Source organism: Pelophylax lessonae (genome assembly GCF_965119305.1).
Source record: "Pelophylax lessonae genome assembly, chromosome: 4".
In the NCBI taxonomy this organism is placed as follows: domain Eukaryota; kingdom Metazoa; phylum Chordata; class Amphibia; order Anura; family Ranidae; genus Pelophylax; species Pelophylax lessonae.
In genome coordinates, this window is record NC_138771.1 from 560378244 (window position 1) to 560402893 (window position 24650).

The window sequence follows — 24650 nt, forward strand, 5'->3', positions numbered from 1 at the left end:
ATAAACAAGGTATCATTAGTAGAAATCAGCATGGATTCATGAAAAATTGCTCTTGCTAGACCAATCTATTAACCTTCTATGAATAAGTGAGCTGCCATGTAGATCAAGAAAGGCCTGTGGATTAGGTGTATCTGGATTTTGCAATGGCATTTGATACAGTTCCCCACAAACGCTTACTGTACAAACTAAGGTACATAGGTATGGACCATAGAGTGAGTACCTGGATTAAAAGCTGGCTTCAGGGGCAAGTCCAACGGGTGGGGAGTACTCGGAATGGTCTGGTGTGGAAAGTGGGGTCCCCCAAGGATCTGTCATGGGACCAATCCTATTTAATTTTTTCATAAACGACCTAGAGGATGGGATAAACAGCATATTCTCTGTATTTGTGGATGATACTAAAGTAGGCAGGGCAATAACTTCTACGCAGGATGTGGAAACGTTACAAGAAGACCTGCACAAAATAATGGGGTGGCAATCTACATGGCAAATGAGCTTTAATGTTGAAAAATGTAAGGTAATGCATTGGGGTGCCAGAAATACGAACAGAAGTTATTCACTAGGGGGAGAGCCCTTGGGGAAATCTAAGTTGGAAAAGGACCTGGGGGTCCTAGAAGACAAGATCAGCAATGGCATGCAATGTCAAGCTGCTGCAAGCAAAGCCAACAGAATATTGGCATGTATTAAAAAGGAGATTCACTCCAGAGATAAAACAATAATTCTTCCACTCTTCAAGACTCTGGTCCGGCCGCATCTCGAGTAGGCTAGATGTACAGCTAATCGGTAGATCGGCTTCTCCACAACCACTCGCCCCATGCATGCATCAAAATTCAAACTGGCCAAATTTCGATCCATGTATGACTAGCTTAACTGTATAAAAATGTAAGGGTATGTTGGCTAAATCCTTTTTGGGAATGCCGAAGCAATATGCATACCTCCCAACGTTTTGGGATGGGAATGAGGGACACCTATTGGCAAAAGTATGCAGGCATGGGACACCCCCCTGCCATGCCAGCTGAAAGGAGAATTGCATAAAACAATGATTGGTTTAACCTACAAGTGCTTTTTTTTTATACCGCTACTATGCCTTTATACTGGCTTTTACATTTTAGAAAAGCAGCATAGTAGAAAATGGATGAAAGGTTTAGCACAGTGAAACACGTTTTTAAAGATAAAAGGTGCATTTTGTATACAACTATATAGATCAGACCAAAATGAGGGACAAAAAGGAGGAAAGATACAGGGACTTTGTTCCAAATCAGGGACAGTTGGGAGCTACGAGTATAAAGCAGGACAAATGCAGCTAACATCCTAGAAGTGTCTAAAGCTGATGTCAAAAGGAAGCTCATCAACCCAGGCCCTTAACCACTTAAGGACCGCCCACTGCAGATTTACTGCGGCAGGCAGCCCCTCCTGCGCAAACCGACGTAGCTCTACGTCGGTCACCCGCCTGCAGCTAGAGGGCGCGCCACTGGCTCAGCAGTGGGGACTCCGATGCACGGGTCAGGTGGCTCCGATTGCCGCCGGGCACCCGCGATCGTTCCCCGCTGAGAGAGAACGGTCCGCTGTTGTAAACACAGCTGACCGTTCTTCTCTCTGAAATGATCACATAGCCCCTATGATCCTTCTGTATAGGATCACAGGTCTCTGTGATCATTTCAAAAGCCCACCACAGTTATAAACACTCCCCTAGGCGTGAAGTCGAAAACTTGCCTATTTACAAAATTTCTAAACAAACTTCAAAAAAATTTTTTTTTTTCAACATTTTCAGTATTTTTTTCATTTGTTTAGCAAAAAATAAAAAACCCAGTGGTGATTAAATACCACCAAAAGAAAACTGCAATTGTTTAAAAAAAAAAAAAATGCTAAAAATTTAGTTTGGGTACAGCGTTGCATGATCGCGCAATTGTCATTCAAAGTGCGACAACGCTGAAAGCTGAAAATTGGCCTGGGCAGGAAGGGGGTAAAAGTGCCCGATGTTGAAGTGGTTAAACTGCATTCTAACCCTCTTTGAAAAATATTCCTTAGTACATTATGTACAGCAGAAACTATGTATGTGCAAACACTTCGATTTTGTAGTGGTCAATGCCGTCAGCTCCAGATGTGTCCATAATATTATTGATCTGGTATCGCCCCTCCCCATTGGTGCCTCTCAGATTGCTATTATTAGTTCTTTTAGATACCCGGGAGTGGTGAAATCCACCGTATCCGTCGGAATGGCTGACGCTTAATTTAACTCCTTTACTAGACAGACAACAAATTAAATGTCAAGGTGGGTGCAAGTTACCATTGTCAGTAGTAGGGAGAGTAAATTTACTATAGAACCGTCCCACGTAGGTGCTAGGAAAAAGCATATATGTGGCCCTGTCTGCTTATCAGGGGGGCCTGATCAGTTAGTTAATCTGTCACATGCTTCCAGGTGTGGTCTATTGAGTCTGGGGAGTCTCCCCACTGTATCCAACGAGGGACCTTGTTGGACAGTGGAGGAAACCTGGGCAATAGCACATCAGGGTTTATGACTGGGCGGTGATTGCCGCAGTGCACCCTGGGATTGGAAATAAATCCTGAGGGAGCATGTGACAGAGTGTCTTTTGGCGGGAGCATCAGTCCCAGGTGATGACTGTCTCTGTTCCTGTCAAAGGGTGAAGGTGGTCCGGGCAGTCGGCCTAGGGACCCGAGGTTGAGCTGGGCTGCAGTGGATCCAGAGTTGCTGGGCAGAGATCTTCTGGAAAAACAGTGTCGTGAGTAATTAAGATCTGCCCAGGGGTCTGCCTAGGAGAGGGCACCACTCCAGAGAGGTCAAGGGGGATTCCGGAGCCAGCTAACCAGGAGTGTACAGTAAAGGGGGTGCCAAGCATTAAAGCCCTAATGTTTGGGGAGTAAAGAGTGCACCAGGAAGGGCCCTGAAGTGTTCAGCAATATAGTTTGCATAAAAGTCTGCTACCTCAGGAAGGAGTACCTTGGGGAGCTTAAAGGGACTTTTCCACAGTCAGAGGTGAAGTTCTAGTAAATGGCCTACCCGTGACCAGTGTCAGTCAGCGTTAATCAGCGTTAAGCAGCATTTTTCAGTGTCCCTGCCTAATTGTGCATAGTTCAGTTGTTGGAGTATCCCACTTCTCCCTTCTCCCCTCCAAGTTCTCAAATAAACCCCCAAAAAAAAAACAAAGAAGCTGGACTGGTTATTGTCTGAGGTGCTCACACTTGAAAAACCATGCTTAAAGGTACTGTTGTTGCTAGCGGTAACCCAGGGGGACCCCCACTCAGCAGCTCCCCTGGGAGTAGTGCTACATTACTAAAGATGATCTAGGCCCCACAGCTCTTCTATATCTTCCATAATTCACCTATGTGGATTTCTAATAAATGGTTTCAACGAATTGACTCTCAATTTCGTGATCTCGTATGGAAGAAGAGGCATGCTCCTATTAGCCTGAATACCCTACAGCAGTGGTCCTCAACTCCGGTCCTCAGGGCCCACTAACAGGCCAGATTTTAAGTATTACCTTGGGGAGATGCAGACTAGAGTACTGCAATCACTGAGCAGCAAATGAGATCACCTGGGATGTATTTCAGTTATCTTGCAAACCTGGCCTGTTAGTGGGCCCTGTAGGCCAGGGTTAAGGACCACTGCCCTACAGTATGGCAAAGATGGGTTTGGCGCTTCCACATTCCAAAATTTATTTTTTGGCATCCCAATTACAGCAATTTGCGGGTTGGGAGATTGGGGACACTAATGACTTTATTGCCCAACTGGTGTCTTTATCTTCTCCTACGCTTATGGCTGGTTCTCACCTGGAGATGGGTCTTCCAGGTGTCCCCTCTTCCTCTCCAACAGCGAATCTGCTTAGGAAGGTTTGGCAGGCAACCATGGAGGCACTGTCCATTAACAGACCTATGGAGTTTACTCCATTGTGGAATAATCCTAATTATCCTGAAGGCAGCGGGGGATCAGATTTTTCAATCAATTATACTCTAGTGGCACTCTCAAGGCGTATGATCAATTATGTGCAGAATTTCGATTGACACACAAACATTTCTATCAATACCTCCAACTCAGGCATGCGATACAGACCCAAAAACAACGCTAAATCTGTCTGTTTCTAGCTCCTCACTGTTGCAGGAGGTTATGCAGGTGTCAGATCGCAAGGGGTTTATATTGCGAGCGTACTCAGTATTGTGATCATCCATTCAGGATCCTGCTTTACTTAAATGTAGAACCCATTGGACTACTGATATTTGAGCTATAGATGGGGATCAATGGGACATGGCCTTGGAGTCCCTTCCAGTTGTGTCGGTATTGGCCTCCCATAAACTTTCGCAACTATTTATCCTACACAGAACTTATTGTACACCTATTAAACTATATGATTTGGGATGAAGAAACTCTCCCTTATGCCCGAAATGTACAGTCCACAGAGGGGACTTTATACACATGATATGGCGTTGCCCGAAACTTACATGATATTGGGCAGAGGTTATGCAGACTATCTCTGATCTAGCCCAAACACCTATACCTCTCACACTGCTGGCGTGTCTGTTGGGTGCAATCGATGCTGAAATGTCCCGAAGAGGGTATTTATATCATGGTAACCAGATTATTATACCTTGCTAGGAAGTTGATTGCCTGATTTTGGCTGGCATCTACGGTGCCTACTAGGGCCCAGTGGGTTGTTAACTTTATCCTTCTTAGAGAACAATTGGTCTATCACCATCTTAATGTGTTACAGGAATTCAACCTTGTCTGGCAGATCTGGCTAGATAACCATAGCCTTGCCTCTCCACAGCTAGTGATGGATAGATTGTTACAATTTTAAACCCACTGAAAGTTTTAGTGATGTTTACCTGAGCTTGAGACTTTTCCTATGTTCTATATATCAGCGTAGCTAAGTTGACATTTTGAGCAGATGTACATTAGCAAGCTCGGGTGGTTTGTTTCTTTTTTTTTTTTTTTTTCCTTTTTGTTTTCTGTTTTTTGCACAAAACGCTATATATACTGTATATCTATATGTGTATATTTGCTACATACCAGGTGACCGCCTTCTATTTTTCTGACTATATATGTAATAGTGCAATAATTGTGTTCTGATTGATCTGTATACCATATTATTGTACTGTGTGGTCATTTACAATCCTTGTCAATAAAAAAAGTTTTAAAAACAACAACAATATTCTGGATCAGGAAGTGCTCACAGTAGCGTCAGGTGCTCTCCCATGTCTCATAATTGCTTGCACCCAGCCTCCCCTCTGTCATTCATGCCTGCCTAATAGTGTCAGCTGGCTTCCTGCATCAGGACTAAATATCCCATTATTTGGCATCAGAGGGCACCCTGCGTCCTCATGCCCAGGCTTTAATGCGCATGATTAGGGTTCCTTCTTTGAAACCTTCGTAGTCCTGACCACTATTGCACAGTCAGGGTGGCTCCAGGGAGACTACCCTTTAGCTGGATATACCAATGGCAAAGGGGACAGCAGCAATAGAAGGATATAAATTCTGGTACTGCTTATGCAATTTGTTGACAAATGTTTAATGCCACTTTAGAAGTGTATACCGATCAGCCATAACATTATTACCACTGATAGGTAAAGTGCATGACATTGATTATCTCATTACAATGGCATCTGAAATTGTTGTCCATGAAATTGATGTGTTAAAAGCAGAGAAAATAGGCAAGCATAAGGATTGAAGTGACTGGGTCAGAGCAACTCCAAACTTGCAGCTCTTGTGGAATGTTCCTGGTCTGCAGTGGTCAGGACCAACCAAGAGTGGTCCAAGGTAAGGAAACTGGTGATCGGGTCATGGGTGGCCAAGGCTTATTGATGCACATGGGGAGCGAAGGTTGGCCCGTGTAGTCCGATCCAATAGAAAAGCTGCTGTAGCTCAAATTGCTGACAAAGTTAATGTTGGTTCTGATGGAAAGATGTCAGAACACACAGTGCATCACAATTTATGTATAGGGCTTTGTAGCTGCAGACCAGTCAGAGGGTGACCCATGTCCACAGCCAAAAGTGCCTACAATAGGTACGTGAGCATCAAAACTGGACCACAGAGCAATGGAAGAAGGTGGCTTGCGCTGATGGATCATGTTCAGAACAATCCCAGAAGCTGGCCCCCTCTCCCGTACTACAGATCTGTAACCAGTCTAGGCATGGGAATGTTCCTGCTCACCAGGAACTTGTACAAGGCAGCGCTGACAGCATTGGGACACGGCATGCCAAATGTAAACAGGTCAGCACAGGTTATAGTGAGCAGAGGTTATGTAATGGGGAAACCTGACTCCACTGTTCATACGTTTAAGCGAGGATAGAGAAAAAATAACTTTATTTCCTGCTAATCCAGCTAAGAAATCTTTATTTTTTCAACTTCCTTTAAGAGACCAAGCTGTTCAGCAAAGTAGCAGTGCTGGGCCCCGGGAGGCTGCACTGACAGGCTGCAATGATGAGGCGGCACTGATAGTCTGCAATGATGAGGCGGCACTAATAGTCTGCAATGATGAGGCGGCACTGATAGGCTGCAATGATCAGGCGGCACTGATGAGGAGACAGTAATATGCAGCACTGATCGGCGCTGATGAGCAGGCACTGAAAGGCAGCACTGACTGGCATTACTGATGGGCACAGATTGGCATCACTGCTTGGCACTGTTGGAGCTCCACTGATAATCAGTGCCCTGATTATTTGTACAGGTCTCCCCTGTTAGGAGAAGCCACTGATCAGCTCTCTTCTCCTCACATTCTGTCAGTGTGAGGCAAGGAGAGCCGATAAACAGAATTTCTGTGTTTGCATGTGGTCAGCTGTGATTAGACATAACCGATCACATGGGTAAAGAGCCGTGTCATCAGCTCTTTACCAAGGTCGAGGTTGCACTGTGTTCCAGAGACGTGGCATGTCCACAATTGCAATGTGGCGCGCCCCTGAGCGGTGCGAACGAGAGAGGATCCTGCTACCTGTAATTTGTCTATACGGTGGGCAGGAGGTAAAGGATTATTCCACTCAAAACTGATTTATTTATGGCATGGTGTCTGGAAAGATAAACATGATATATTGGTTGCTTATATCTTGAGGGCATCGTTGGAGAATATCACAGTAGAAATTTTTTGCGGCACCCAGTGCCAATGCACTCCAACCACTGTGGTACTATTCATGTTGAATAGCATCCTAATGCACTTCAGTGCACATGCCTTGTAATACATCTTAGCACACAGGTGTGAACGATCAGTGCCTTACTTTAAAAAAGATGTGTCATTTACTTTTTCAAGTGCTATGTGAGCAATTTAGCTCTTGTTCACATTGAATGCGGGTGATTTCAAACCTGTTTTTCAGTGCAAGTTCAGAGGCGATTTGAAAGACATCTGTGCGGGTTCATGTACAGATGCCTTTTGAAATCGCTCCTAAAGTCGCCAAAAGTAGTGCAGGAACTACTTTTGGAAATCAGTGCGGCGCCACAAAGTCTGCATCGCATCGTTTGAGACAGTGTCATTGCTGGCAATAGGCTGCAATTTGGCATGCGATTTGACATATCAAATCGCGCTGATGTGAATGGAGGCTAAAGAATAATTGTACTTCTTAGCCCACTGCACAGAAAATGTCTGTGCATTATGACAACGCACTGATGTAAACCATCCCTTTCAATATAAAGCTAAGATCAGGAACATGGGGACATGATCTGAAACTATCAGGAGGAAAGATCAAAAGTAATCTTAGACAGTATTATTTTACCGAATAAGTAGTTGATGCTTGGAATAGACTTCCAGCAGAGTTAGTGTGTCAGTCAACAGTAAGTGGATTCAAACATGTTTTGGGAAAATATAGAGCTAAAGACAAAAGCCTGAAGTAGTAGAAAAAATATAAATATATATATATACTGTACGTATGTGGTTGTGTGTATAATATATATATGTGTGTGTATACGTGTGTGTGTGTGTATGTATGTGTGTATATATATATATATATATATATATATATATATATATATATATATAGATATAGATAGATATATATATAATCATTTACATACACACATACATATACACATTATATATATATATATATATATATATATATATATATATATATATATGTGTGTGTGTGTGTACATATATACACACACAGAGCTTTTTTCAGCTGGAACTTGGTGAAACTCAGTTCCACCACCTCTGGTTCAGGCCTTCTGCTCCCTGATCACCACTATCACTTGTAAACACAGAAGTCTGACTTCTTTGTTTACAAGTGACAGCTTGTCTTCCAATGGCTCCCACAGATCTGATTTCTTAGGTGGCTACCACTAAGTGCAGGATGGGGACAAAGTAGATGCAGGTGTCTGGGGTGTAGTGCGGATGCTGACTCCCCATGGTAAAATCTCTCTGCAAGTGGGAGAGACAGAGCCGCTTACAGTGTGCAGGGAGATACTTGAAAAAAAGAGGCGTGATGGTTATATGTGGACGGGGGATGCAAAGGCAAGCAGCTGTGGAAGAAGGCTAAAATCTGCATTCTGTGTGTAGTCCACCCCTGAATTCTGCACTATATGTGTAGTGCACCCCCCAACTCTGCATGTAGCTCAACTCTGAACTCTGCACTGTGTGTAAGCCCCACTGAACATTTTACTTACTATGTACTGTACTATGCACTGCTAGTATTTAACAACCCTTTAAGACCCTCCCACCATTGGTGAAATTTGACCACACCCACTATTTGATGCGGTTTGGTGGGTGTGAGTGTGTGTAGGTGGGGAAAGGGGGGTTTGGGGGGTCGTGATTGAGTTCCTTCACCTATTTTATGAGAAAAAAAAGCATATATACAGTGCCTTGCGAAAGTATTCGGCCCCCTTGAACTTTTCGACCTTTTGCCACATTTCAGGCTTCAAACATAAAGATATAAAACTGTAATTTTTTTTTGAAGAATCAACAAGTGGGACACAATCATGAAGTGGAACGAAATTTATTGGATATTTCAAACTTTGTTAACAAATAAAAAACTGAAAAATTGGGCGTGCAAAATTATTCAGCCCCCTTAAGTTAATACTTTGTAGCACCACCTGAAATTGAGACTGAAATTTTTGCCCATTCCTCCTTGCAAAACAGCTCGAGCTCAGTGAGGTTGGATGGAGAGCGTTTGTGAACAGCAGTTTTCAGTTCTTTCCACAGATTCTCGATTGGATTCAGGTCTGGACTTTGACTTGGCCATTCTAACACCTGGATATGTTTATTTGTGAACCATTCCATTGTACATTTTGCTTTATGTTTTGGATCATTGTCTTGTTGGAAGACAAATCTCCGTCCCACTCTCAGGTCTTTTGCAGACTCCATCAGGTTTTCTTCCAGAATGGTCCTGTATTTGGCTCCACCCATCTTCCCATCAATTTTAACCATCTTCCCTGTCCCTGCTGAAGAAAAGCAAGCCCAAACCATGATGCTGCCACCACCATGTTTGACAGTGGGGGAAGGTGTGTTCAGGGTGATGAGCTGTGTTGCTTTTACGCCAAACATAACGTTTTGCATTGTTGCCAAAAAGTTCAATTTTGGTTTCATCTGACCAGAGCACCTTCTTCCACATGTTTGGTGTGTCTCCCAGGTGGCTTGTGGCAAACTTTAAACGACCCTTTTTATGGATATCTTTAAGAAATGGCTTTCTTCTTGCCACTCTTCCATAAAGGCCAGATTTGTGCAGTATATGACTGATTATTGTCCTATGGACAGAGTCTCCCACCTCAGCTGTAGATCTCTGCAGTTCATCCAGAGTGATCATGGGCCTCTTGGCTGCATCTCTGATCAGTCTTCTCCTTGTATGAGCTGAAAGTTTGGAGGGACGGCCAGGACTTCCTAGATTTGCAGTGGTCTGATACCCCTTCCATTTCAATATTATCGCTTGCACAGTGCTCCTTGGGATGTTTAAAGCTTGGGAAATCTTTTTGTATCCAAATCCGGCTTTAAACTTCTCCACAACAGTATCTCGGACCTGCCTGGTGTGTTCCTTGTTCTTCATGATGCTCTCTGCGCTTTAAACGGACCTCTGAGACTATCACAGGGCAGGTGCATTTATACGGAGACTTGATTACACACAGGTGGATTCTATTTATCATCATTAGTCATTTAGGTCAACATTGGATCATTGAACTTCTGGAGAGAGTTTGCTGTACTGAAAGTAAAGGGGCTGAATAATTTTGCACACCCAATTTTTTTTTTTTTTTTGTTACCAAGTTTGAAATATCCAATAAATTTCGTTCCACTTCATGATTGTGTCCAACTTGTTGTTGATTCTTCACAAAAAATTACAGTTTTATATCTTTATGTTTGAAGCCTGAAATGTGGCAAAAGGTCGAAAAGTTCAAGGGGGCCGAATACTTTCGCAAGGCACTGTATGTATATATGTGTATATGTATGTATGTATATATATAAAAAAATAAAAAAATGGGGCTTACTAGATGGACCACTTGCCCTTTCTGCACTTTATCTTTGTTTCTGATACCTGGATTTGTAAAGGCACTTAGTGCACACAAATTGGATTTCTATGATTTTTGGCTATTGAGTAATATATTCAAATTAAAGTGTGTGTGCCTGGAGTTCAGCTTTAAAATTCCTTGGTCACCGAAAACTGAAAAAGACAGTTTTGGTTGGAGTATACGTTAAAACCACCTCTCGTGGTAGTTCCAGCTACTATCTATGGAACTTCCCAGGGTTTCCCCATGCTCTCTGCACTAGTCATTGGTCCAGGAAATAAAAGCGTGTCTAACATTCCTTAGAAGCATCAGAATGTTTGTTTTATAGCTCTAGGGAATGTGAGATGCTGGGATCATAGAGAGTCTCCACCACCATGCTGCAGAAAATACGCTGATGGGAAATTCTAATTAGACGGAGATGGGAAATTCTAACTAGATAGAGGTTCTATCTTGAATGCAAAGGTGATCATTGGCAGGAGAATGTTGTGTATTCTGAAGATAGAATTATTATTTCATTTTATCACCTAAACCATTCACAGGTGGGGGGTGATGTCATATATTTTTCTGAAGTTGCCCAACTTCACTTTTATTGAAAATCTTTGGGGAAAAAAAAAAACTCAGAAAAGTCAGATGTGAAAGTAGTTTGAATGGCACTGAACATGCAAAATGTTCATGTTCCATTAAGTGTCAATTTATTGTGAAAACTCTTCAGCCATTAGCAGCTAATGGATTTCTAAATTAGACATCTCGTTACACAACATATTTGTCAGATGTGTGGACATAGTCCAAACGCTAACCATTATTACATGCTGAAATGAGGAGTACTCTAACATGAAATGAGAAATTGGTCTGCGCAAAGCATAGGTTCTCCGTATTGCCTTTAACTGACTACTTAAAGGGTCAGTGCACCTTTACCAAAAATAATGCCTATGCAGATAAGGGGCACCTGTGGATAAAAACAAACTGCACCTTTGACCAAGGTTAAATACCCTTGCTATAGGTGTAGGCCATTTACGTACCCCATGAAGCCTGGCCAAAATTCCTAAAGATGACTTTATTTCATCCTGCCTTGCTGCTAGGATGTTGTTAAAGAGGTTGTAAACCCGTAAAAATTATTATTTTTTTTTTGCAACCTGAAAAAGAAACGCATAATGAGCTAGTATGCACCGCGTACTAGCTCATTATGAAATACTTACCTTAGAACGAGCCCCCGCCGTGCCACCTGCTTACCTGTATGACGGGTCACATGTACAGTCGCCCGTCTTCCGGGAGCCGACGGTCACGGCACGGGGCTCTGAAGGAACAGCACCAGCGGCCGTTCCTTCAGAGCGCATGCGCCAGTGACGTCACTGGCTGCATATAAGGTAAATATCTCCTAAACCGTACATGTTTAGGAGATATTTACAGTACCTATAGGTAAGCCTTATCATAGGCTTACCTATAGGTACAAGTTACAGAGGAGGGTTTACTTCCTCTTTAAAACACTCCCAGTTCCAGAGATGTATAGTAACTAAGTAGAACTACTTCACTACTGTACTTAAGTACGGAAAGGCGGTATCTGTACTTTCCTGGAGTAGAATTTTTGCTCCTACTTCCACTTTTACTTCACTACATTTTTTCGATGATTTCAATACTTCTACTCCAGATATTTTTTTTTTTTTTGTGCTGCATAGTTACTCGTTACTATTATAAAAATTACCACTGCCAGAACAGTAGATGGCAGGTTTCATGAAGCTCAAAACATGTGTATTATCAGCGCATACGGAAATAAATGCTACTGTATGTATAAATAAAAGCTGCATTTGAAATAATAAAAAACAATATGATGTTCAAACTTTTGACTTCTTTCTTTAATAACTACATAACACAGTACTTGTACTTTTACTTTCAGTACTTGAGTAGCAAAATTTTTAAAAAAACTACTTGCAATACTTAAGTACAAAAAATGTTGAATACTTTAGTACTTCTACTCAAGTCACTTTTTGATTGAGCACTTCCACTTCTACTCAAGTCACTTTTTGATCGAGCACTTTTACTCAAGTATGAGTTTCGAGTACTTTATACAACTCTGCCCAGTTCATTCTAGCCCCCTCATATGCGTTCTCTCTCCCACGTGTGTGGGGATTTGAGAGCTCACTCCTGTGATGGTGGGAGGTAAGCAGTAGGATCTAGTAGTGTCCTAGCAACAGGCAGGACAGGATGATGCCATCTCTGGGAGCTTTTCAGCCAGGCTTTGGAAGGTACATAGATGGCCTACATCTATAGTAAGGACAATATGCAACTTTAGTCAAAGCTGCACAGTTTGTTTTAGATCTACAGGCACCCCTTACCTGCCTAGGCAGTTTTTTGGTAAAAGTGAACTAACCCTGAATAGTTCCTATGAGATTCTGCACTTAATACGTTTTTATTGCCCTTTTTTTGCCCTATTTGTATTTCTATAACACTTTTCTCCCTGAGTACTCAAAGTGCTTGGTAGGTGAGGCCACAATCTTTGGGCATTCCTGGTTGAACCAATTAACCTTCCAGCATATCTTTTTGGAGTGTTGGAAAAAAATGGATTACCCTGAGAACTCCTGCAAACGCAAAGAGAACATGAAAGCTCCATGCACATAGTGTCCTGTTGAGAATTTGAACCTAGGGCCCCAGTGCTGCAAGGCACAAGTGCTAATCACTAAGCCCCTGTGTTGCCCCTGTGCATTGATCTTCTTTTTTTTTTGTATTTTTACAGAAAGGGTTATTTTTAAACATATAATACCCCTATATTTGAAAGTTTAGATATGTGTCTTTTGTACCATGTATTTGTGTTAAAAATGTACCTGTTTTCTTTGCAATGCTTCCTTTAGTCCCCCTGCTTTCCTATTTCCAATTGACCATGCAATGCTCTGCATCTGAGCACATCCTTCCCAGCGTGGTCCGTTTTCTGGCTGTGCTGGCAGCCTGACTGCCCTCCAAAGACTAGACCTGTGCTGACATGCCTCCCTGCATTTCACTGAGAAGATCAGTGTGCTGCTGCTTCTCCATCCCCACCTCTCCCAGCCTCTTAAGCTGCTGAAAACAGAGATTGTGTTGTCACATATATAAAAAAATATATATATTTACAAGGTGAGACATATATATATATATATATATATATATATATATATATATATATATATATATATATATGTGTGTGTGTGTGTGTGTGTGTGTGTATGTATGTGTGTATATGTACGTGTGTGTGTGTGTGTGTGTGTGTGTGTGTGTGTGTGTGTGTGTGTATGTATATATATTATACATACACACACACACACACACACACGTTTGCTCTTCCCTTCTATTGTAAACCAAATAGATTGTTTTGCAAGATAAATGTTCACATATTCTGTAATAGATTGCATTGGCTTATATTATGTGGTCAGTATAGTGTTCAGTGGAGTTCTTCTTTTAAGCAGAGAGTCATCCATTGTCTTAGCAGTTCTGAGTAGAAGGGTCGTATATTTTACTGCATTGATTCCTCTGACCTTCAGCCTCAGTACTGCAGTCTGTGATCTCCACCCACTCCCATTGCTGGACAGAATGTGGTCATTGTACACAGTGGCTCTTGTCTTTCCAAGGCTTAACCTCTTGTGTGCTAAGGGCAACTATACATTCTTTCTGGCTTTTCCCCGTTTTTTATTTTTGAAGCTTTATATACTCAAGAAAATAATTCCAAGGATATGTTCTTTGTTTGGGTTTCATAAACAAAGGCAATGCCCAAGAGCTTTTTCATTCTACTCCATTTATAGACTAATAAAATAAAGCTTGAATGTCATGATTGCAACTACACAATCAAAGCACAGTTAGCTAAATGACTTCACCCATTGAACTTGTACATGTGACATGTGGTTAAATCTCAGTGACATGTGGTTAAATCTCAGTAGTTTGATGGTATAGTTAAAAATGTAAGTAGTACAAGACAGGTAGCTTTCCCATCACATATAATGTATGTGTGTGTGTGTGTGTGTATATATATATATATATATATATATATATATATATATATATATATATATATATATATATATATATATATATATATATATATATATACTTTTCTCATAAAATGGGTGAAGGAACTCAAAAAAAAAAAAATATATATATATATATATATATATATAATGTGTGTGCGTGTGTATATATAACAAGTTTGGGTACCCTGGCAGAAATCATTACATTTTGCTATTGATATTGAAAATATATATGACTGATCATACCAAAAATACTGTCCTTTTTTTTTTTAAGCATAGTGATCAGATAAAGCCATTTATTATCATAGAGTTCTTTGGCTCTTTTTTTTTTTAAATCCATAATAACAGAAATCGCCCTAATGGTCCTGATCAAAAGTTTACATCCTCTGGAATGTTTGGCCTTGGTACGGACTCACAAGGTGACACACAAAGGTTAAAATGTCAATTAAAGGTTTGTTTTCTACATCTGTTTCTTTTTAAATCTCAGTTAGTTTGTGTATATTTAGTCAATGAGTTTGTTAGCTCTCACGTGGATGCACTGAGCAGGCTGAGCCATGAGGAGAAGAAAAGAACTGGCAAAAGACCTGCCTAACAAGGTATTGAAACTTTATATAGATGGAAAAGGATATAAAAAGAAATCCAACGCCTTGAATATGCCAGTCAGTACTGTTCAATCATTTAAGAAGTGGAAGAATCGGGGATCTCTTGATATCAAGCCATGGTCAGGTCGACCAGAAAAGTTTGAAGCCACAACTACCAGAAGAATTGTTCAGGATACAAAGAAAAACCCACAGGTAACCTTAGGCTGTTCTGGAAAGAGACAGTGTGGTGGTTTCAAGGAGCACAATACGACAATACTTGAACAAAAATGAGCTGCATGGCCAAATTGCCAGAAAGAAGCTTTTACTTCACCAGTGCCACAAAAAAGCCCGCTTACAATATACCCGACTATACCTTGAAGCCTCACAGCTTCTGGCACACTGTAATCTGTAGTGATGAGACCAAGACATAGCTTTATGGTCATAACCATAAGCGCTTTGTTTGGAGAGGGATCAACAAGGACTATACTGACAAAAATACCATCCCCACTGTGAAGCATGGTGATGGCTCACTGATGTTATGGGGGTGTGTGCCCTCTAAAAGCACAGAGAAACTTGCAAAAATTGATGGCAAGATGAAAGCAGGATGTTAGCAGAAAATACTGGCAGACCATTTGCATTCTTCACAAAAGCTGCGCATGGAACGCTCTTGGACTTTCAAGCACGACAATGACCCTAAGCAGAAGACCAAGTTGACCCTCCAGTTGTTACAGCAGAAAAAGGTGAAGGCTCTGGATTGGCCATTACAGTCTCCTGACCTTAATGTCATTGAGTCACTCTTGGGAGCTTTGAAAGTGCGGTTCATGCAAGACAACCAACGACTTTGCATGACCTGGAGGCATTTTGCCAAGACGAATGGGCAGCTTTACCACCTGCAAGAATTTGGGGCCTCATTGAAAACTATTACAAAAGACTGGATGCTTTGCAAATGCTTTATCAAAGCTTGCTGTTCACACGCATTCTAATTCAACAGAAGTCCATCATTACGTCTGTCGAGCAAGAATGGTCATAGATGGATCGAAATTCAGCCTGTCCCTGCTAAACCGGATGGAATTCAATCCATCAATGGCCAGCCTCCTATTGGTTGTAGAAGTAGTGAAGCAGCAAGGTATAGAAACCAGCAAATGCAGTGCAAAGCTCCTATTCTGTTCTTCTTAGTTAAAGTAACTGTAAGGCTCCATTCACACCTGAGCGTATCGTTTTCAGACGTTTTATTGGGCTTTTTCCAGGCGTTTTTTTGCAGATGTTTGGAGGCAGGCATTGACATCTAGCGCTTGTTATCTGCCAAAAAAGAAGCTCATGTACTTTTTTAAGCTTCAGGCGTTTTGCTTTAGGTAACAAAACGCTCAGATGTGAACAGGAGCCATTGAAATGAATGGGATTTTGCTTGTTGGGCATTTTGAGACTTCAGAGATGAGCGTTTTACGAGCTGAAATATACGCTCGGGTGTGAGCAGGGCCTTAAGAAACTTTTTGTTATTTAAAAAAAAAAAAAAATAACATAAATACGTACCTAGTCTGTAATAGTTTTGCATAGGGCAACCCCCAATCCTCCCCTTCTGGGGTCTTCCGCTGGCACTCCTGGCTCCTCCTGCCTTCTGAGTATCCCCCCTAGCAAGCTGCTTGCTGGGGGGGTACCCACGCGGGCTCAGTACTGTGCTGTACTGTGTGTGTGTCAATACAAACAGTGCAGCACAGGACTGAGCCCTGCCCTGCTCCCTCGTCATTTGGTTTTGATTGACAACTGCAGGAGCCAATGGCTCCCAAGGCTCTCACTGGGTCCAGTGAGGAGGGCGAGAGAGCAGCGCCGCTGCTCTCTGGCACAGCGCTGGATCAAGATTGAGCTCGGGTAAGAATTTAGGGGGTGCAGGGGTGGGGGAGCTGCACCTAAAAGGTTTTTAACCTTATTCAGAAAATGCATTAAGGTAAAAACATTAGCATTTACAACAACTTTAACCCCTTTGCGCCTAGGCGTAAAACAAATCTTAATACCTAACCCCAATTTTGCAACTTTTACACGACTACAACTACTTTGTGCATCCAGGTGGATTATACCTTGTTTGTTTTTTTTTTGTTTTTTTTTTGTTTTTTTTTTGTTTTTTTTTCAGGACAAATTCGTTTTTTTTTTTTTTATTATCTAAGAAAAACTGGGCAAAATATAAAAAAAAAAAGCGATACTATATATGTTAATTGTTGTTTGTACCTGTAAGCCCAGAAACAATAGTGTACATTTTGCTTCTTTTTTTATCCTGTCTAAAACACATTGATACTGATACTAATTTAAAAAAAAGAAAATCCTATCCAAAAAATTACTGACCTTGACCTTTGACCCTGACCCAAACACTAATCCTGGGGCTGACCTAGATCAAACCTTTATCTAGGTATTATTTATTTATTTTTTTTTAATAGTTGTTTTGCTCTATCTCTGTAAGGACAGAGAAAGATACAAGGTATCTGTCTCATTCATTCACAGAGACAGAAAACCTAGGGGGCTGCTTCACAGTGACTGATCACTGTGATAGCCAATCAGAGGCTATTCCGGCGATCAGGTGATTCAGAGTGGGACTTTCATTAGAACGAGCTCCTGGTGACACCCCAGTCTCTGCGCTCCAAGCACAAACGGAGATACGCAAATATGCGGCCCCACAGGAAAAAATCCCAGTCCAGTGGGGCCGTATATTTGCGTACTCTCAGCGTGAAGGGATTCATTTAACTCTAACTTAAAGCGGAGTTCCGGCCTCAAAATCGACATAGTCGATTTTGGGCCATCCGCTTGCTCTTGGTCACCTGAAAAACAAATGCATAGTTACGATTTTTTTTTTTTGTTTACTTACCTTGTTATTGAAGAAAATATACTCACCTTTCTTCCACTTCCTCCCTCTGCGGCCCGTGCCATCACTTCCTCCTTGCATTGATTCCTGGGAGCTGAACGTCATCGCTCCCAGGAATCAATGCGCCTGCACTGGCCCCGCTCGTCAGTTCCGGTGCGGGCGCCTCATTCCCTGCATGCCCAGAAGCTGTGGAGGGATGACACGCGCGCACCGGAAGTGACGAGCGGGGCCGGTGCAGTCGCATTCTGGGAGAAGAGGACACGGAAGAGGAAACGGAAGAGGACGCGCTGGCTTCAGCTGCCCACATCCGAGATGGCAGCGCTGAAGAAGAAATTTTCAAGGTAAGTTTCTTCTAAAAGGTAAGTGCGACCCGGGACAGTACAGAGGCTATCCATTGTGGAATGTACTAGCCCTGACTGTCCCGGGGGTATTTTTAGCTAAATTTCACCCCCGAGGCCGGAACTCCGCTTTAATTGAGGTTTTTGTGAGCACTGCTTTATTGACTAACATTGGATACATATTCTAGAATTCCATTATTGCTTTCTGATGTGTCATTACTCACTACTACTTGGCAGGCTAGGTTTTGTCCAGCATGCTCCTTCACCATCTAATTATCATGATCACTGCACCCAGGAGGCAGAACCGTGACCCTTGATGCAGCTTCACAGGCAGCAGACAGTTCAAACATCAGCCTATTTCTTGGTCAGGGAATAGGTGTCAATTGTGCACGTTTTTCAAATTTTTCTTGTTTTGTTCCTGGAAATGGTCCTGTTTTATTTCTGAGGCATTCGATAGGTTCCTGTTGCTGCCAAAGTTGACTAGTTATGGAAAATAATGCCTTATGTCCATAGAATGCATTTGGCACTTGACATAGGATCGGTTTGAGTCCATCAAAAGAGAGGTGCATAAACATGCAGACTTTTATCAGCTGGTAGCTGATCTGACAGATCCATCACCATCCATTTTCCCTGGGAGCAATAGTGATCAGCAGGGAAAAATATATAAAATCAATCATAGAGATCAATCATTGACCTCGTCTGCATGCACCAGATGCCTACAGACATTATAAGTGTCACCTGATTTGGTCAGTCTTGGCTGTGTCAGCAGTTATCTAATATCTGTGGGTACCTGCTTAACCACTTGCCGACCGCTCATGTTGCTGCTACTGTAGCAGAGCGGCTTGGCTGGGTCTGGCAATGTAGACCTACGTTGCCAGATACCTCCCTCTCTCGGCGGCACGCGTGTGCCGCTGGAGGCTCAGGCCAGGGGAGGCCAGTCAGGCCAGGGGAGGAGATGCGGTGATCGCCGCCCCTCTTCCCCGATCGTCGGGGAAAGACTGAGGAAATCCACCCGCTTGTGTAAACAAAGCAGGCGGATCTCCTCTGTGACAGGCAGGGAGAGATCACAGGATTCAGCATAGCTGAACCTGCGATCTCTGTCTCTGTCACACAACCCCTTCCCCCCACACACGTCAGTAAGCATGAGGCATACATGTAACCCCTTGATCACCATCAGTGTTAACCCCTTCCTTGCCAGTGTTATTATTACAGTAACAGTGCATATTTATAGCACTGATTATTGTAGTAATGTCACTGGTCCCCCCAAAAGTGTCAAAAATGTCAGGGGTCTGATCTGTCCGCCGCAATGTCGCAGTCCCGCAAAAAAATCGCACATCACTGTCATTACTAATAAAAAAAAAAATAAACAATAAAAATGACAAATCTTTCCCGTAGTTAGTAAACGCGATAACTTTTGCGCCAATCAAAATGACAAATCTTTCCCGTAGTTAGTAAACGCGATAACTTTTGCGCCAATCAAAATACGCTTATTGTGATTTTTTTTTTTTTTTTTACCAAAAATATGTAGCAGAAAACAAATTGGCATAAAATGTAAAATTTTGATCTGTAAATTTTTTTTGGAGAATGTTATATATCAGAATGTGAAAAATATTGTTTTTTTTTTTTTTTTTTTCAAAATTATCGCTCTTTTTTTCAAAAATTAAAAATCAACACAGGTGATCAAATACCACCAAAAGAAAGCTCTATTTGTTGGGGAAAAAAAGGACATAAATTTAATTTGGGTACATAAATTGCGCACGACCACGCAATTGTCCGTTAAAATAATGCAGTGCCGAATCGCAAAATATGGCCTGGTCAGGAATGGGGTAAAATCTTCCGGTCTTAAAGTGGTTAAAAATACGCTCGTTGAGAATTTTTTTGTCAAAGACATGTAGCTAAATACATTTTGGCCTAAATATATGACAAAAATTGAATATATTGGATATTTTTTAACTGTCAAAGTAGAAAATGTCAATTTTTCGCAAAATGTTCGCTCTTTTTTTTTTTTAATATCGCAAAAAATGATCAAATACCACCAAAAGAAAGCTCAGTTTGTGGGGAAAAAAAGGATGTAAATTTTGTTTGGGTACAGCGTTGCATGACTGCGCAATTGTCAGTTAAAGTCGCGCAGTGCCAAGTTGAAAAAAGTGGCCTGGACGTAAAGCAGGAAAATCCTCCGGTTTTAAAGTGGTTAAGAAAATACACTTTCAGTTTGTCCAATTCTGTGCGCAGGGTATTTTATTGCACACTTTCCTTGTTTAAGCTTATGAACTTACTTTCTGTGTTTGTTTTCACAGGATGGTACAGAGGATTCACTTGGAGGAACAAATCAAAGAAGGTAAGTGATCCGAGCCTGACCTTGTATGATGGGAAGATGTGGGGAAGTGTTGATACAATATTTCATACATGTCATTTTCTGGTACAGCTTGGTTCTGATAGTACAGCTTATTTACATCTTCATTTATAAATCCAAATGTGCGTCCTATAAGAAACAGGCTATAGCAGTCAGTCATTACATTATGACCACTGCAAGGTAAAGTGACTAACATTGTCTTCTGAAAGCAGGTGGTATATAGCAGGCAGCAAGTGAACATGTCCCTGAAGTTGGTGTGCTGAAAGTAGAAAAAATGAAATGGCCAAGCATAAAGATTAGAGCGCCTTTGACAAGGGCCAAGTTGTAATGACTAAATGAGTCCGAGTGTCTCCAAAACTGCATCTGTTATGGAATGTTCTCGGCCTGCGGCTGTCAGGACCTACCAGAAGTGGTCTAAAGAAGGAAAACCAATGATCCACAGTTTTGGCCATAAATATTATTATTAAAGGATACTTTAATTTTACGTTCAATTTTTTTGGAAATAATAAATGCTTGCTTTTTTTTTTTTTACAGGTAAAAAAATGTGCATTTATTATTTTTGTAGCATTGGGAACATGCTACATGTTTCACCCTAAAATTAGGTAGAACATGTACCATGTTCCCAAAGGTGAACTTATTCCTTAAAGGTACAGTAAAACCTTGGATTGCGAGCATAATTCCTCCGCACCGCCGGCTCTCAGTGCTGTCGGTCTGCAATCATAAATAATAAAAACAGAATGGTGTAGCGCTAAATGATGAATGACAAACCCCTATACTGAATCAAAGTATGATGTTAACATATACAGTCCAAAAAATGAACACTAAAAAAGTCCACAAAGGAAGGTATTGTATATAATATGACAGCTTAAATGCCCAACGAAAACCAAATAAAGGTATAAGCTATCCCAAGCGCTTCAAATGAGGACCACTCACCAATAAATAAATTGGCTATGCAGCTACTTAACTAAAACATATGGAGAAAGATATATAATAGATAGATACTCAGCAATATCCCTATATATATATATATATATAGTAGCGCAAACTTGTCAAGAAGCAAGTGCCAAAAAAATACTGTGCCCACTGCACAAAAGTCCGAAATGCAATAGATGTCACATAGGCAGCAGGAAAAAGTTCAGAAATGACTCAAACAGTCCATAATCCTTCACTCTATCTCCTGGGATGATAATGTACGAAGACGTGTTTCTCAAAAGGATCACCACCACCACCGTGCTCCAAGGGGGGAGGAGAATTGCCCACTCACCAGATGCTGTGGCCCAACCCACTTTCGTGTTTGAGCATTCAGGCTTATAATGATGGTCACTGGTCCAGAGTATCCACAACAGGAATCGCACCAGCGCAGTCAAAAAAAGCTCAGCAGCATATGGGGAGGAGAGAACATAATCCCAATAGCGTGATACCGTTTGAAAGGGTTTTATTAAATAAAATAAAACATAAGGTAACACACTCACATGTCTTGTATGTCATCCAACGCAAAAAAACAGTCACGAATAGGGGAGGGATGCCCTTCGGGAGATGATGTCCAGGCTCCACGCCGTGGACGCCGCGCCTTCTGGGTAATCCGAACTCCTCTTACACAGCCTGGTTACATCGCCTGGTCACGCCCCGACGCGTTTCGTGATTTCCACTTCTTCCCCGGGACGCTCCCGGGGAAGAAGTGGAAATCACGAAACGCGTCGGGGCGTGACCAGGCGATGTAACCAGGCTGTGTAAGAGGAGTTCGGATTACCCAGAAGGCGCGGCGTCCACGGCGTGGAGCCTGGACATCATCTCCCGAAGGGCATCCCTCCCCTATTCGTGACTGTTTTTTTGCGTTGGATGACATACAAGACATGTGAGTGTGTTACCTTATGTTTTATTTTATTTAATAAAACCCTTTCAAACGGTATCACGCTATTGGGATTATGTTCTCTCCTCCCCATATGCTGCTGAGCTTTTTTTGACTGCGCTGGTGCGATTCCTGTTGTGGATACTCTGGACCAGTGACCATCATTATAAGCCTGAATGCTCAAACACGAAAGTGGGTTGGGCCACAGCATCTGGTGAGTGGGCAATTCTCCTCCCCCCTTGGAGCACGGTGGTGGTGGTGATCCTTTTGAGAAACACGTCTTCGTACATTATCATCCCAGGAGATAGAGTGAAGGATTATGGACTGTTTGAGTAATTTCTGAACTTTTTCCTGCTGCCTATGTGACATCTATTGCATTTCGGACTTTTGTGCAGTGGGCACAGTATTTTTTTGGCACTTGCTTCTTGACAAGTTTGCGCTACTATATATATATAGGGATATTGCTGAGTATCTATCTATTATATATCTTTCTCCAAAGGAAGGTATTGGCTGAAACCGATTCCCAGGAAAGGAAAAGCTCCAAACAAATGAAGAAAGGTGAAGATCAGGTGTGCCCAGGAGTAGAAATGAATCCACCAGACAATCTAGTGAGAGATGGCTCCTTACCAAATAGCTCTTGCCACTAGATTATAGGTGGCTGAACGCTCATATGAAAGAGAGATCCTCCAATGTATTGGAATGGCCAGGCAGGAGCATAGGTCACTCTCTCCCGGGACAACCAATCATAGGTCACAGGGATATCCAGTGTATAACCATGGAAATAAAAAGGGGAAACACTCCCATAGTGCATTACCAATGTATAACTTTAATAAATAAAAAGGGATGCACTCACATGTAAAAACTTTGTATGTCAGCGGAACAAACAATGACATGCAGCCGCAGCGTTCCTGCAGAACATTCCTCCTCGGATCGTGGGTCACCCACCAGTATGGTGGAGAGCTAACACTGATGATCCATCTAAACACCAGGGACCAATACGAATTCTCGCGCCATCAGGATAAACCACTACATGTTTCGTGATAACTCACGTCCTCTGGGGGTTGGTCCTAGGGTCTGCAATCATGACCGGGAAGACTACCCTGCAGTAAAGCAAACTGAAAGCGAGGCTTGAAGTCCTCGTGGAGCACAGCGTGGAAGGGATGGCATCGATGGCGTTATGGAGAATGGTATATGTGAACAGCTTTACCCCAGATGCCTGCATACTTAATGTGCCTGTTTTAATCCTCAACCATGTGAGTTGCTAAATATTGTACCTTCATTAAATGTAACCATATTGCTACACTTAGACGCACCTCTCTTCTCTTTTATACTCAGTTGTGAGGTGACGGTACTTGTATATCAAGACATCGCTTGTTTATGAAGTCAAACTTTATAAATTATACAATTTTGCTTGTCTTGCAAAACACACTCAGACCAAGTTACTCTCAATCCAAGGTTTTATTGTACTTACATAGCGCCAACAATTTACCCAGTGCTTTACATATATAATGTATATTCACACCAGTCCCTGCCCTCAAGGAGCTTACAATCTAAAGTCTTTAACTCCTATTCATTCATACACATACTAGGGCCAATTTAGACAGGTGCCAATTACCCTACCAGCATGTCTTTGGATTGTGGGAGGAAACCTATATGGGGTCATGCAAACTCCAGGCTGGCAGTACCATGATTGGGAATCAAACCCTAGTGTTGCCAGGTGGAAGTGACTACCAAGTAAGCAAATGTTTTAGAATAGCCCAGCCAACACTGAGACACCTGTCCAACAAAGACTGGGGCAAAACTTGGGAAAAAAAGTTTAAACCTAGATGTCCAAAGCTAGTAGAAACTTGCCCCAAAGGACTTGCAGCTAAAGGAGGATCTACATAATACTGGAAAAAGAAAAACTGCGCTAAATATCAAACTCTACTAGCTGCAACTTGAATGTGACAAACATATGTGTAACAAATAATGGGAAAAAGCTGCGCTAAATGACATAGACCATATGTGATAAGATCTAAAAATAAATGTTGAAAGTCCCAGAAAATTAAAGTCCAAAATATTCAATAATGGATAAACTGCTGAAGTCCAATCCAGTAAGGCACAAATGCATTCAATATGTATAGGTACTGCTTACCAGATATAGCAGTAAGATGAGCGTTGATATACACAAAAATCAGGCCAATGGAACTCTGCAGAGGACTCCTTACAGATGATATCAGCTCAAAGATGTGGATCGGTGAATATAGTAATGAAACATAAAATAAACATA

The 24650-nt window shown here is 41.9% G+C and overlaps 1 protein-coding gene across 1 annotated transcript in view; it reads left to right on the forward strand.

Moving 5' to 3' along the window:
- DOCK5 (dedicator of cytokinesis 5) overlaps positions 1 to 24650 on the forward strand; it is a 220632-nt gene that overhangs the window by 34781 nt on the left and 161201 nt on the right. Inside the window, exon 3 of the mRNA XM_082254554.1 lies at positions 20477 to 20517. Coding sequence (XP_082110680.1) covers positions 20477 to 20517 — 41 coding nt within the window. The remainder of the gene's footprint in view (positions 1 to 20476; positions 20518 to 24650) is intronic.